The 14468-nt window shown below is 51.3% G+C and overlaps 8 protein-coding genes across 8 annotated transcripts; 3 read left to right on the top strand and 5 right to left on the bottom strand.

Moving 5' to 3' along the window:
• Positions 1–120: 120 nt before the first annotated feature.
• Positions 121–3086, bottom strand: BDW47DRAFT_33666 (VPS9 domain-containing protein). The gene is made up of 2 exons (XM_024818779.1): positions 2336–3086; positions 121–2227 (listed from the first exon to the last, which is right to left on the bottom strand). Exons 1-2 carry the CDS (start codon positions 2683–2685, stop codon positions 373–375), a joined length of 2205 nt encoding a protein of 734 aa, XP_024671745.1. The 5' UTR covers positions 2686–3086; the 3' UTR covers positions 121–372.
• Positions 3087–3106: 20 nt separating this feature from the next.
• On the bottom strand, positions 3107–4223 carry BDW47DRAFT_33635 (gamma-glutamylcyclotransferase family protein). The gene is made up of 2 exons (XM_024818778.1): positions 4039–4223; positions 3107–3957 (listed from the first exon to the last, which is right to left on the bottom strand). The coding sequence occupies exon 2, from the start codon at positions 3790–3792 to the stop codon at positions 3205–3207; it is 588 nt and encodes a 195-aa protein (XP_024671744.1). The 5' UTR covers positions 3793–3957; positions 4039–4223; the 3' UTR covers positions 3107–3204.
• A 44-nt stretch (positions 4224–4267) lies between these two features.
• On the bottom strand, positions 4268–5897 carry BDW47DRAFT_117736 (protein kinase-like protein; the record flags this gene model as incomplete). Its single annotated transcript, XM_024815115.1, has 6 exons — positions 4268–4455; positions 4537–4702; positions 4776–5074; positions 5136–5467; positions 5515–5762; positions 5832–5897. 6 exons carry the CDS (start codon positions 5895–5897, stop codon positions 4268–4270), a joined length of 1299 nt encoding a protein of 432 aa, XP_024671743.1.
• Positions 5898–6447: 550 nt separating this feature from the next.
• On the top strand, positions 6448–7342 carry BDW47DRAFT_106191 (uncharacterized protein). The gene is made up of 2 exons (XM_024812726.1): positions 6448–6556; positions 6784–7342. The coding sequence occupies exons 1-2, from the start codon at positions 6523–6525 to the stop codon at positions 7002–7004; spliced, it is 255 nt and encodes an 84-aa protein (XP_024671742.1). The 5' UTR covers positions 6448–6522; the 3' UTR covers positions 7005–7342.
• A 428-nt stretch (positions 7343–7770) lies between these two features.
• BDW47DRAFT_106190 (putative MFS alpha-glucoside transporter) lies at positions 7771–10318 on the top strand. The gene is made up of 2 exons (XM_024812725.1): positions 7771–8777; positions 8882–10318. The coding sequence occupies exons 1-2, from the start codon at positions 8454–8456 to the stop codon at positions 10262–10264; spliced, it is 1707 nt and encodes a 568-aa protein (XP_024671741.1). The 5' UTR covers positions 7771–8453; the 3' UTR covers positions 10265–10318.
• Positions 10319–10420: 102 nt separating this feature from the next.
• echA (enoyl-CoA hydratase echA) lies at positions 10421–11723 on the bottom strand. The gene is made up of 4 exons (XM_024812724.1): positions 11489–11723; positions 11268–11405; positions 10628–11173; positions 10421–10539 (listed from the first exon to the last, which is right to left on the bottom strand). Exons 1-4 carry the CDS (start codon positions 11634–11636, stop codon positions 10490–10492), a joined length of 882 nt encoding a protein of 293 aa, XP_024671740.1. The 5' UTR covers positions 11637–11723; the 3' UTR covers positions 10421–10489.
• A 452-nt stretch (positions 11724–12175) lies between these two features.
• On the top strand, positions 12176–13357 carry BDW47DRAFT_33590 (Rer1 family protein). The gene is made up of 4 exons (XM_024818777.1): positions 12176–12394; positions 12504–12621; positions 12705–13004; positions 13095–13357. Exons 1-4 carry the CDS (start codon positions 12326–12328, stop codon positions 13172–13174), a joined length of 567 nt encoding a protein of 188 aa, XP_024671739.1. The 5' UTR covers positions 12176–12325; the 3' UTR covers positions 13175–13357.
• Positions 13358–14039: 682 nt separating this feature from the next.
• BDW47DRAFT_125960 (uncharacterized protein) lies at positions 14040–14410 on the bottom strand (the record flags this gene model as incomplete). The annotated part of the gene is made up of 2 exons (XM_024816471.1): positions 14040–14136; positions 14211–14410. 2 exons carry the CDS (start codon positions 14408–14410, stop codon positions 14040–14042), a joined length of 297 nt encoding a protein of 98 aa, XP_024671738.1.
• Between the last annotated feature and the right edge of the window lie 58 nt (positions 14411–14468).

Below are 14468 nucleotides of genomic sequence, written 5' to 3'. Positions count from 1 at the left end.
GTTTTACCCCTTATGTTAGAAGTAGTCTTATCTCTATTCTATTCTATGTATTGAATCTACATAATTATAGAGATCATTCTTTAGGTAACAACATATTATAGTGTAAGGAATAGATAGTAGGTAGTATTAGTATATACCAGATTAGTCCTCATTAACTAACTTTCAAACTTTAGATATCATGGTGAATCACATCGACAAATGGTATGAACAAAGAGGTATATGGAGAACAATAATGCATAGATGCCAATACCAACGCCACCACTGCTCTAGATAGCAGTCCCAAGAACACCTGTTTGGAAAAATAAGCAGAAAGGGAGGAAGTGCGCTTGAGGATAAAGACTATGGATGAGAGCGCAAGCAGCAGCGCTCATTTTATTTAGAACCCCGTCCCGCAGTCTGCTCTTGGAGCACCGCCGCAATCCTCTTATAGTCTTCCAAGAGGACGGCCACGTCCCGGATCGTGAGATCGTTAAAATCCTGCATTTGGACGAATCGCTGGATGGGTGGATCTGGTTTGCGGGGCGGGCCGGGGAGGCTGGAGGAGGAGACTTCCCGCGAGGCGGGAGGTGGTTTGGCTCGTTCCGAGGGGGAAGAGGCGGCTGATGCTCCTCCAGGAAGCTCAGGCGTGGCGCGGCCGAAACTGCGGATCATACCTGGGATGTGGTTGAGTGGGTTGAGGGTGTTTCCGAAATTGCGGACTGAGTCTAGCGGGGTTTGTGCGATTGGTGCGCCTGTGGGGGATGCTTGCGATGAGTGGTTCGGTGATGGCTCGTCTTTCGTTGGAAGTGGCATCGTGCTGGATTTCCTGGAGCCTTGGGTTCGAGTACTGTCTGCGCTTCGATCGCGCTGGGTCCGTTGTCCGCCTACTAGGCCCAGGAAGGTGTCTTCTGCTTTGGATCCGATCCGTCTTAGCTGAGGCGCTGCGGGTCCGTTGGGGGGCTGATTCTCTTGGTCGGTAGCTGGGGAGGTGATCAGGCGTCGCGCGTCGGCTAGCGTCTTCGGTACTACCGAGCTTTTTCCGTCGCCGCCGGGAAGTTCGCTGGATTGGAGTTCTTTTAGGCGGCCGAAAAGGAAGTTGAAGCTGCTATCGAGGGTTGCGCCGATGTTCTTTATGCTCTGGTCGGCGGTATTGCGGACGGCATCGTTGGCGGCACCGAGCACCTTTGACGGTGGTTGGAACAAGCTATTGAGACGTCGTTGGCTTGATGTAGACAGCTGGGACCTGGGGAGCGTCTCTGCTGCTGTCTCTGTGCCGCCTGGTTTCGAAAATTCAGGCGACGACGCGACCTGCGTGACGGTGACCGTTGTCGTTTCCTTGTTCCCTATCTTTGGATCAAGGGGCTTTGATAAGTCGTTGGGCGACTTGGCTTGTCCGTCCTGCATGTCGTCGGCGCGAAGCTCGGACAGATCCACATTTTCTAAGAAGCTAATCGCCGCTTCGAGGTTGGTTAGGCAGTATGCTGTTTCACCGTCGACTTTACTGGCCGACCTGAACCGCTGTATGAAAAACAGGTTGCTAATAACGTTGATCCCCTCGGTGGGACACGTAACGAGGGAGTAGATTAAGGTCGGTAAGATCTCATCGGCCGAGGATGAAGACGGGAGCAATTTGGTCAAGGCATCAACGATCGCCTTGTGCGCCGATGCAAGGTGACGTAGCTTTCCCAAGGGGTACTTGTCGTCGTTCATTCTTGCAAGAAAATCCCGGGCCACCGCCAGGCATTCGTCTGTCTCTTTCTGTTTGACTTCATCCACGGCTGCGATGTCGATATCGATTCCGAGATCCTTGAGATTGATTCCAAGTAGAAGCAAGGCTGCCGTCTTTGAGCGTAGCTGTTCATCGCGCGCCTCATCCAAGGTGCTCTTATGCCTCCAAAGCTTGTGGTAAATGCTCTCACAGGCTCTCCGTTCGATAGCTTCCTCCAGAGCCACCTGTTTATGAGCAAGAAGCTTCCGCGCCGCTCTCCTCTCCGCCACTTCCGACGCGGTCAGCATCTGCCGGCTGGGGGTGTTGCCCGCATCCTTGTTCGCTTTGGTCTGGGTACTAGCACGGGAGCGTTGGTCGGGAGGGTATGGAGAAGGGTCACGGTGTATACGAGACGCGAGAGCCGATATGTGCGTTGCGATGTGCGATTCCGCTCGCTCGTAGAACTCCTGGAAGAGGTTCGAGATTTGTTCGATGTTGGGAGGGGAAGCGTGTACTTTCGCGGTCAACGAGTTGACAAATCTGGTGGACAAAAGGGATTAGCCATTGATTGTGTAACCTGAGATAATAGTGGAAGAAAGAAAGAATAAAAAAAAGCAAGGAAGAGAGGGAGGGAAAGAAGGTCACTACCTGTCTGTTAAGCTAATCAACTCAATGGGTAATTCCTCCGGGTCATCCTCAACATTTCGCGACAGCACAGAAGCTTCCTCGCCTTGTTGCCCGTCATCTGCAGTACCAGAATCAAAGGAGCTCGATTTCTCAAACAGGTCGGGGCCAGCATCCTGCCCTGCATCGTCCTCGGTTAAGGGGATTGGAAGCGCATCCCCGTCGACAGGCTCAGGGACCGCCATCGACTGGACCGTCTTGGCCCTCACCCGAGAGAGCGGGCTGACGTCTGAACCATCATCCATCCTGGGAAAGGAGCGAGTGGAGTGTAGACGCGGCTGTGGCGGCGCAATGCCAGACCCATTCAACGACATGGCGCTGCGAGAGAGAGGGTCTGCTGTCTGTATGGGACTTAACGCCTAAGTCGGACTTAGTGTCCCGCCACGGAAGTTCAGCTGATCGGTGCGTGCAGATCACGGCGTGACGGTCAGGAGAGCCCCACTGCGCCGGAGGAGCCACGTTGGACTATAGCAGAGTAAAAGAGAGACCGGGGGGTGGGCTAGGGAATGAGAGTGGGCATCGTTCGAGGTGACGCTAATAACGAGAGTTGGCGAATATAAGATATCATAATTATGACAGGGTGGTATCGAGGACGGTAGGATGGAGACCCGCTGTCAACGCGACTGGGGAGAGTCACGTGTGCCCGCCGTTTGGTCTTGACGTAATCACGCATTCTAACGGTCTATCCTGAGGCCGCCTAGGTTCAGTACATAACTCAAGGTCATGGTTGGTATTTATACTTCGATTTCAGGAACAACTGTATATGCTGCCTCATTATAACGTGATGCTTTATGGTTGTAGGAGTCAAGGTACATGACTTTCTTGCCTGCAACCTACTTAACACCTGATGCGTCCTCTTCTACCCTCTTCGACCTCCTTAACCAAGTCCCCAGATCAAAGTTGCCGTCATTCAAGTCTCTAACATTGCCGACAAATTTGAACACATAACCAAAGTCATCCACAGGCTTATTCCCGTCGGTATAGTTGATGCGGCACGGATCGGCCCGATAGTTGTCCGTCTCATAGCTGGCAAGCCTCTCCCCATGCTCCTCCGCCTGGACATGATAGACAGCGCCACGAACAACTTTTTCAGGGGCATCGAGGAGCGCTGGATACTGGCCCCATAGCTTGCACTCGTAGCCTGTAATGGCGGCGGATCGAAGTTGGGGCTCGGTTTCTAAGCCAAGGACATCACGGAGCATAGAGGGATTGGACAGGGTGCCGTAGAAGAAATAAGGGCCGGTCGGCGCAGCAAACGGATCTGTCCAAGGCGGTGGCCTTTCGGGCTGGAAGAAATAGTCAGGCGAAGCAGACCTCAGTTTCATGATGAACGGGGAGACTTTAGAGCTTGGATCTTCGGGCGGAGGAGGAGGAGGGGGGGCAGAGCCAGCGGCTCCCTCGTCTCTTTGGTTTTCGGACATTTCTTCGGTTGACCATCAACAGGGGGTCTATGAGACGGAGGTGAGAGTTGAGGGATGGTAAACTGGATAGAAGCTTCGGTCTCCCAACTTGGTGGTTTGTGTTCTATTGTTGCCCAGTGCGTGTATGATGTAGCCCCCGCCAAGCCCCCAGACCTGCCGCAATAACTGTCATAGTCAGAGGGTCTAAAGAATATATAGGAGACTGTCTGGCTATAGCAGAGTTGATTGACTGCATGACGCACTCACATTTGTCAAAGTTAGATCTCGAACAGGTTCATATACTCTCCAGTAATACGGCTTGGTTACTGACCGATTCGGTACTTGTTCATGTCAGGGAGTATATGTTTAAGGAGAGGTATTCAGGTTGATTTGGTTTTCTAGAGTATTAATAAGGGTTTCATGCCAGTCTTACACTGGTGGTTATTGCAATGAATTATTACGTTCTGCAGTTGGGTGTTTGCAAGTAACATCGATGCTAGTCGGATGCCACTTTACCTGCTAGCCAAGGGTCTTGTAGAAGCTCTTTGGCAGTCGCCCTTTCCTCAGGCATCCAGGTCAAAGCTCTTCTTATAAACCGTAGGAAGCCCGTCTCATTCTCCAGCCGAGTCTCAAGAGCTTCCATTGTCCGATGGTGGGGTATGGGAGCAAGGCCCAGCCAGTTTCCTGTCAAAACAATTGTCAGTATCGACATGAAAAAACGGCATATTTTGCCGATCGTTTTGACTTCATTCAAGTGTAGCGTACCTTGCTCGTCCCAAAAGTCGGCCCTTCTCTCTGGATTTTTGGCGAGAAACTCAGGAGGCGGCGGTCCTAAGGCTGCGATAATTTGTGCCAAGTGAGCAGCATCGTAAAGATCTCCGTCCTCATCCCGTGCTGTGAAGAGTCTCCTGGACTCGAGAAGGTCCCAAGCCTGTATCAAGTACTGTTAGCTTGAGATGGACAGGGATATGGCCATGAGCATCAACAATTTGACGACAACATACTATAAGGCCGACGCTCCAAATGTCAACAGGGTAGCTCCACCCCAGACGATGAAGCGTTTCAGGAGCCCGATATTGCAACGGCATGATATCGCCCCCGTGGGGTCCTGGGCCTATCCTAGCCTCGCCAAAATCCGATAGTAGCATCGGCCCTACTTTGGGTCGGATGATGCGTGAGCGATATATAGACCGTGTCTGTGAAATTTGCTTGCGAGATACTGGAGACGAAAACTCCCCTTCCTCAAAAGCCCTTAGTAGTTCGTTATCGTCAACTCCAAGGAGCATGTTACCAGGATGGATATCTGTAATGCACATATTAACAGGACATAAATTTATGGAAGATGATGATATCAGAAGCGTTACCCGTGTGTACAACTTCTCCATGGGTATGAAGGAAATCTACAGCTTTAAGAAGCTCAATAATTGCACCCTGGACAAATTCCTCAAAGAATCCATCTCGTTGAAAGAAGAACGATCGCATATCACGTAGGCTCATTTGCGCAGCTTCGAAGACAGAGACGACATGCAGTCCTTGGGGACCACTTACTTCGAAAGAATCGAACAGCCACCGGATGTTACCTCGTCCTCGGTATGAGGTTTCCGCCATACGATGGGTGATGTGGTCATAAACGCCGAGTTCACGATGGACTAACGAGGTATGAACATACACTTTCAGCGTGACATACAGATTAGATCTGCACGTATCAGCCAAGGATCATGTAACAGATTTATACATCCTCACTTCAGATCCCTAGCCAGCCAATTAGTTGACGAAGACCCAAAACCTAGCTTCGAGATGATTTGATAGCGATCCTGGAAAACCTCCCCGAGCGTGACTGGATAGAATCGGTCGGCTTTATAATCAGACAATTCTTCCTCTTCGACTGGCTGGTCAATGTCGAACGTTTTGAAGCCTGTGATGGGAAGTGCGCGTGGCTTTTCTGGAGGGTCTATCGCTGTCGGTTGTACAGAAGACTGGGTCGAGAATGGCTTCAACGTGACCACTGTCCATGGGGAAGACACCTTTGTTTTCCGAAACAGAATAGCTTTAGTACGTACATTTGGGCAAATATTGCTCGGTCTTAGGCCAACTGTTAGAATAGGTAATTGTCTCAAGGGTGTCATTGTTAGGAACCCAACATGGCAGTCTGTGGGTTGTAAACAAGTGTAGTCGTACGCGCCGTGATTATTTACACTCCAGAGTATGCGTCATCCCTGCGTTACCCACAACGCCTCGAACAATCAACACTATAACTATTAAAAGCCGAAGTAAAAAGACCTCTTTCTAACAATAATGCCGTCCTATCATCTCTGTTATCACCATCAGTCCTTCTCCTGTAGTAACACCCGCGACGTCATTATGATAATGTCTTAATATACAATCTCCTGTTTCTTCCAATGACGACCTGAGTAAGACGGGATGATCACTTTGCTGACCAGCGTGAGAATATCAACAAACCAATGGATCAGCCTATTAGGTACCTGGTATAGGTAGGTATGTCCTGCAGTGTAAGTCATGTTATTGCCACCCAATTTGATCAATAACCATGGTTTGGTCTCTTGTCGGATGCCATTGGTTGTTTGTGACGCTGCCCTGTTAGAGTGGAGGATGATATCATAACCCATCGTTCCATATAAAGTTGGAAGCAAAGCTGTAGACAGTCACTTCAATAAGATCCATCTTCATCAATTCTATTCTTGCATTCTTAATACCAGCGAGAACCGAAAATTCAAACTCTTATTTACCACAATGTCCTCGAATAACGGCAACGATAATAAAAACCGTAAGTAGCCACTGACCCAGTGTATCTATACGATCCAGCATGCACCATCCACCCATCCACCACCAGAAACTCTCTCGTCATCTTCCGTCCACATTTATTCAGTAATCAGCATACGAGTCATACACATATCCCTTGCATATCCACTTCCCTACTATCTCCTACCCCCATACACACCCCACTCAAACCACACGATGTCATCGTTCATCGCTAACCCAATCAACTCTTAGCCGGTCTCCTGGGAGGCCTCGGAAACACGCTCGGCCAAACTGTCCAAGGCACAACAAGCACACTGGGCACGGTGGTGGGTGGAGTAGGCAAGACAGCCGGTGGAGCGACCGAAAACCTGGGGAAGACGGTTTCCGGCGCTACCGAGGGAATCGGCAACACGTCCAGCAACGTGGGCAAATCGGCGGGGGAGACCCTGGGTGCTCAAGGGAAGAAAGACTAGTTGACCTGTCTGGGTGGTTATGTTAATGCTGTATGATTAGTTGGATTTGACAGGGGGGTTCATTTTTGATTTTTTGAAGTCTATCAGTTATGCGATCTTATCTTGAACACAATCTTGCATCTGTTGTCGATCAGTATTAGACTTGGGGCATGTCTGCAGGGGACATATCCTAGGGAGTACATCCTGCATGGAGATGGACATCAAGGTGTAATAGGTAGATAGGGGACTACATTTCGTCCCTATTTTGATTTTTGTTTACTGATTTCTCTCTCGTTTGAATGTCTAGTCAAAAGAAGAAGAAGACGAAAAAGAAGAAGACGAAAAAGAAGAAGACGAAAGATATGTTGATGAATTTCTATAGATATTGTAAGAAATAGGAGTCGCACGTGTCTTCGTAAAATAGTCAAGAGGCAAATGTGCGACTTCAACAATCACAAGATGTGGTCTGACTGAGTTTCGGCTTTTGCCGAAGATCCCCTCCCAACCTATAAGATCGAAGACGTTTAATATGACAGCAGAAGACAGTGGAAGATATCACGGTCGTATATTTCCATCCCGAGGAGCTCTAAGCGAGGTTTGAGGCGAATTTGGGAATGATAGGCTGCCACTACACTCAACCATCCTATTTGGGAAAAGCAAGAAAGGAAGGGAAATGAAAGGAATGGAAGAGAAGAGAGAGAAAAACTCCGTCGGGATAGTCAGGAATCAACTGAACTAAAAGCAAGCAAGGAGTGAAAGGGTTTTAGTGGTGAGACATGCATGACTTCTTACTTCCAACTGTCTTTCACCGTCATCCTGTCATACTCTTAACCATCCCATTCACACATTCAGACATGTTACCCAGACATTCAGACGTCTACCTTCGACACCCGAACCAAGTCACTTGACAAGAATCAAAAATAAACTAACGGCTAATGCTTCTGTCTTCAATAGGCTAACCCGTTCCCCGCATCTACACCCCCAGTCCTCGTGTCGGATGCTCGGGTTGCATTGGAGACGGGTCGGGGACTAGCGTTCAAGCCTTTCCTTTTCCTCCCATCGTCTCTTCCTGCGCCCATGCAGTCCAAATGTCGGATCCAGAGAACTCTTCAATACATCGGTTATTGACTCTGGAACGTGCGGACGATGTGCCTGGGTGCAAGTGGAGACTGGTTCTGAGACTCCGCTACGAAGGGTCTCTTCCCCTATTAAAGAAGCCCCGCCGCCTCCATAAAAAATCTTGAAAGTCTGGCAACTCAGTCCCACTCTGTCCACGCCGGGTTCCGAAGAATTGAATTACTCGACCGGGCCAACCTCTTCTTTACTTTTCTTTTTCTGGGCTCTAGCCTTTCGGTCAATCTTCTAGCCACACGGCCGTTGAACACTCAATTCGAGCCCACCCCGCCCGCTCACCAGCCCGGTCTCCTTTTCTCCCTCCGCACTGCTTGGGGACCGCAATTTACCCTCGCCATGGCTTCCACCAAGGCGGACGATGTCGTCCAGCCGGCGTACGACTCGCCGCAGCCCTCTGCGAAAGATCGTCGGGATTCGACCTCCTCCGTGGCCAAGGTCATTGAAAATGCAAAGGCGGCCACGGAAAAGGAACGGAGCATGACCCTGTTACAGGGGATCAAGACCTACCCCAAGGCCGTCGCCTGGAGCGTCCTCATTTCCACCTGTATTGTCATGGAAGGCTACGACATTAGTCTGGTCAACAACTTTTACGCCTTTGACCAGTTCAATCGCAAGTACGGTGAACTGACGTCGAAAGGAGAGTACGAAGTGCCAGCACGGGTACGTCTTTTTTTTTTTTTTTTTTTTCCCTTCACTCTCTACCCCTATTCCGGATTGCGATGCGCTTGGACGAACACTGTTCGCTGACTCCTCATCTACCATAGTGGCAAGCCGGTCTCAGCAACGGTGCGTACGTCGGAGAAATCATCGGTCTCTTCATCAACGGTTGGGCGTCGGAACGCTTCGGATACCGCTACACCCTGATCGCCTGTCTCATTTTGATCACCGCGTGGACCGCAATCTTCTTCACCGCTCCCAACGTGCAAGCGCTGCTCGCCGCCGAGATCCTCGCGGGTATCCCCTGGGGCGTCTTCCAGACGCTGACCGTCACCTACGCGTCCGAGGTCTGCCCCGTTGCGCTACGCGGGTATCTGACCACCTATGTCAACTTCTGCTGGGGTCTAGGACAGCTGATCGGAGTGGGAGTGATCAAGGCCATGATCCCCCGCACCGACGAATGGGCGTATCGCATCCCGTACGGTCTGCAGTGGATGTGGCCGGCGCCGCTCCTCGTCGGGATAGCCCTCGCCCCCGAGTCCCCCTGGTGGCTCGTCCGCAAAGGCAAAGCGCAAAAAGCCAAGCAAGCCCTGCTCCGACTGACGAGCGTAAACCGCGAGTCCGACTTTGACGCCGACGAAACCATCGCCATGATGGTCCACACCACGGCCCTCGAGAAGCAAATCACCCACGGCGCCAGCTACATGGACTGCTTCCGCGGCACCGACCGCCGCCGCACCGAGATCGTCTGCATGGTTTGGGCGATCCAGAACCTCAGCGGCAACACCTTCTCCAACTACTCGACGTACTTCTTCAAGCAGGCCGGCCTCGATCCGTCCAAGGCCTACGCCTTCGCAATGGGCCAATACGGCATCAACATGGCGGGCGTCTTCGGCGCCTGGTTCCTCATGACCATCGGGCTCGGCCGCCGCACGCTCTACCTCTACGGCCTGTGCGGCCTCTGCGTCATGCTCATCGTCATGGGCTTCCTCGGCCTCGTCCCCGACGAACACCGCGACCAGAGCGCTCTCGCGACCGGCTCCATGATGCTCATCTGGGCCATGTTCTACCAGCTTACCGTCGGCACAGTCGCATACTCCCTCGTCGCGGAGTTCTCCACCCGCCGTCTGCAAATCAAGACGGTCGTGCTCGGCCGCAACCTCTACAACGTCGTGGCCATCATCTGCGGCGTGCTCACGCCCTACATGCTCAACCCGGACGCGTGGGACTGGGGCAACTACGCCGGCTTCTTCTGGGGCGGCATCTGCTTCTGCTGCATCGTGTACACCTACTTCCGTGTGCCTGAGCCGATGGGCCGCTCCTTTGCCGAGCTGGATCTGCTCTTCGAGCGGAATGTCAGCGCGCGGAAGTTCGCGAGCACCTCTGTGGATGTCTTTGATGAGACGATTGAGAATTCCACGCTGCCGGATTATTTAGCGCAGAAGGAGGGTGTCGATGTTACGACTTCGGAGAAGAGGTCTGCTGTTTGATGGGTTTACCTGATTAATACTGTCTGGGAAAGGGAAATATTACTTAATACTCTTGTATATATCTAATAACGAATACGATTGACGCTTTATGATCACGCTGTTGTTTGTTTGAGTGTATTCATGCGTTTCTACGTTATCTACGTTAGCACTGCAAGCAGTAGATATCATAGTCTGTGTGTATTCATTCAGCTAGATAACAGGTTCCTGGCAATCCGCCAGCGGAATCTACTCATGGGACCACTCGGGCTTCTTCTTCTCGGCGAAGGCGGTCATACCTGAAGCTAAAGTCAGCACTGGCCCATGGGCCACAATAAAAGCAATGCGAAAGCGGGGGTATTGAAAAAAAAAAGAAAGGAGACGTACCAATCTTCTGATCCTTACTCCCAAACAACCCATGGAAAATCCGTCTCTCAAACTCCACGCCCTCCCTCAGCGACAGCTCCTGACTCTTATTCACAGCCTCCTTGCCAGCAACAACCGCCACACGGCTATAGCTGGCGATAGTCTCAGCCGTCTTAACAGCCTCCTGCAGCAACTCCTCCAACCCCCCATCAACAACCTTAGCCGCAACGCCCCACTCACCAGCCTCCTTCCCGCTGAAGTTCTTGCCCGTGAGAATCAGCTCCATCGCCTTGCTCTTGCCCACCGCGGCCGTCAGCCGCTGCGAGCCGCCCGCGCCGGGGATCACGCCCAGCTTGATCTCGGGCTGCCCGAAGGTGGCCTTCTCCGTGCAGTACAGGATGTCGCACATGAGGGCCAGCTCGCAGCCGCCGCCGAGGGCGTAGCCGGAGACGGCGGCGATGACGGGCTTGCGGATGCTGTTGGCGAGGTGGGACCAGGGGGCGATGAAGTTCGAGCTGTAGGCGGAGGAGAAGGTTAGGGGCGCCATTTCTTTGATATCCGCTCCCGCTGTGTATCCGATGCGTTAGCTTTCCGGTGTCCTATTGCCGAGGTAATGTTGAGGGGCGGGATGTGGGATGTGGGAAGGGGGAGGGGGGCGCACCGGCGAAGGCCTTCTCGCTGCCTGTGATAACGATCGCGCCGATATCCTTATCTTCGTCATACTTGGTGAGAGCGTCGTTGATTTCCTTGAAGAGGGGGCTGGAGAGGGCGTTGAGGGCTTTGGGGCGGTTTAGGGTGACTGTCGTGAACATGTAAGTATTCAATTCCTACCCCATAGAATGTGCTTCAAATGAAACTAAGCACAATAAGGGCACTGCATACTCTGTCCTACACCAGGCTTAGGAGTCGACGTAAGGATGAGCTCGTAGCTCGAAGCCGCGGAGGAGTAGGGTCTCGCGCGGGCGAGGTAGGAGGTCAAAGGGATGGCGGTCCGGGAGGACACCAGACGGGAGCACTGTCGGGCGAACATGATGGGAGAATATAGAATCAATTGATAGGCTAATGGGAGTAGATGCGGTCAAAATACAAGGTCTCGAGGAGATGCAGAAGAAAGGAAGGTTTCACCCTATATGTAGCATGCGGATGCGGGTTGCGGAACTACCGAGCTATGACGCTCCCCGCACGCCGACGGGAACCGAGCTGCTTCATGGTGGGTTGGTCGCGACACTCCTGGATCATTTGCTTCTTTCAGATTGCTATCATAGAATGTCTTATACATGATTAGGATATTTACATGACTTTCACAATGATCTCAATTTCATGACAACAGTATGGCTTCAATTCATGTTCGGGAGAATGGATGCACGTGAATCTAGACTGGAGCTGAGTCATTAATTAGTAATAATATATGCAAACAAGACAAGACATGCAAACCATACAAGATATACAAACAATGCATAGTTTATTGGTGCCTTGCCCCTTGGGCTGAAAAGAGTTTAGCGTCATCACGCCGACCGTGGCCGCTGCAGTGGACACTTTTCCTGCGAAAGGACTCCATCGCCAGGTATCGATCTATCTAGTATCTATCGCGCCCCTCCTCTTACTCCTTCTTCTGTGATTCAGAACCTCCGCTGTCTACTATACGGTACATGCGCGCTGGTTAGCAGAGTGTACTTGTTCTTTTCTTGTTATCGGTCATTTATTCGCCCGCGCTTCACAATGGACGTTCCTGAGCCCGAACAGACCCCGTTCACTGCGGTGACGGCGCAGACATCGAAGATCACCAGGGTGGGTTACACTTTCTGAGGATGGCGTCCGAGGCTGTCAGACAAAGAGACTGGATATTATGGCTCGGTCGGGGGTGGAACAAACCGTACTGATTGATCTTCGTTCACAGAAATACCAAGCCTGCCTCGATGCTTCCACCCCGTTCACCACCTACCGTTGGGTAGGCACCGTCGCTCTCCTTCTCATCTTCTTCTTGCGGATTGTCCTGGTCCAGGGATGGTATATTGGTACGCACTCACACACACCCTACCCGCCACAATACCCGACAGTCAACAGAAACCAGACGGGTTGCTAACGGCTAAACAAACAGTGGCGTACACGCTCGGCATCTACCTCCTCAACCTGTTCCTCCTCTTCCTCCAGCCCAAGTTCGACCCGTCCCTGACGCACGACGAGGGCCTCGAAGACGGCGACGCCGCGGCCAGCCTTCCCACGAAGCAGGATGAGGAGTTCCGGCCCTTCATTCGCCGCCTGCCTGAGTTCAAGTTCTGGCACTCGGCTACCAGGGCCATCGCCATCGCTTTCCTGTGCTCGTGGTTCGCTTTCTTCGATATCCCCGTCTTCTGGCCTGTTCTGGTCATGTACTGGATCATCCTTTTCGTCTTGACCAGTATGTTCTTTCCCTTCAACCCGACCCAATCTGGGCCCTTCAATCTAGGCTATGACTCGAGACAGCTGCTAACTATAATCCCTTTTACAGTGCGCCGCCAGATCCAGCACATGATCAAGTACCGCTATGTGCCCTTCTCGTTCGGCAAGACGCGGTACGGTCAGGCATAATGGTCGACTGGATCCATTTCCCTGTTCCAGCCGTCCTTTCCTTCTAACCAACCGACCTATTCTTGAATTCTTATACCTGGTAACTTATACCTTGTACGACTCGCCACGCTGTCATTTCGACCTTTTTTCGCCCACCCGCTCACCCGCCCCACCCAAATGACGGTTCGCAAATGGCTGGGGACTGACTGACCGGTGGAGTGGAGGAAGGAACTTAACCAAACTCTAGACGCTTCTAATTACTGATGAATCGTGTACTCAACAACCCATCTATCTCATGAACACTACTTTATTTATCTCTGTACAGAACTTTTAGTCCTGCCTTCTTTTATTCTTCTGTTTTGCTCATCTCATCTTATATCTTATATCTTATTGTTGATTGGTTCTTCGCGGTTCTGAGGAGAGCGGGTCATGTGGTTGTTGTATTACATATATGTTTGTTTCAGTATACTTATGATATAGACAAAATTGATCTGCACGATGCGACATACACCTCTGTATTATAAAATGAAGAGTTGTCGGTGTTGACGTGGCTATAAATCCAATGTCGTGGTTGTGTCTTCTGGATCTCAGCTCGTGGCTGAGATAGTTTTCATAGAACGCTTTATACCATGGGTTTGGAATTCTGTACATGACATCTACCATTCATTCCGATCTCAAGATACGCCATGAATGGAAAATACCATGTAGATAACAAGAATAGCAAAAACATAACTTCATCGGGATATCAAATCTTTTCATCAACCAAGAACCAAGAGCCAAGAACCAAGAATCAAAACCAACGAAAGAACACACGAACTAAGAATAACCACACAAAACAGACAAGACCTATAACGCAAACCACCCCGTAGAACCAACCTAAAGAACCTCAAATCTCAAGATGCTCCACAGACATCGCCCTCTCTGGCGTCTCCTTGACATCTCTAACCTTCGTGCATATCCACGTCGAAGCATACATATTAACTCTGTAAACAGCCATGTTAGAAACCATTCACAGAGCCAGATAACCTACAAAAAGGGGCGGAAAGAAAGAACATACCGATCAATACAACTCCCCGGGAAGCGAGCGCCCACACGGCGGGCCGCAAACCCGTTCTGCTCGAACCGCTGGATATACCAGGGTTCGATGCTGGCTGAGCGGAGTAAGATGCGGCCGCCTGTTTTGAGGGCGTGGTTGAGCTTTTGGGTTTGGATGGAGGCGTCTGTGCTGGCTGGGTCGAACCAGTCCATGGAGTCCATGATCTGGGGGCTGTGGTTAGTGTGACTGGTGGATTTGGGGGAGAGAGAGGTTGGGGGG

The sequence above is a fragment of the Aspergillus candidus genome, assembly GCF_002847045.1.
Source record: "Aspergillus candidus strain CBS 102.13 unplaced genomic scaffold BDW47scaffold_24, whole genome shotgun sequence".
Classification (NCBI taxonomy): Eukaryota; Fungi; Ascomycota; class Eurotiomycetes; order Eurotiales; family Aspergillaceae; genus Aspergillus; species Aspergillus candidus.
Note: the sequence above shows the minus strand (reverse complement) of the source record. Positions and strands in the feature narration are given on the sequence as shown.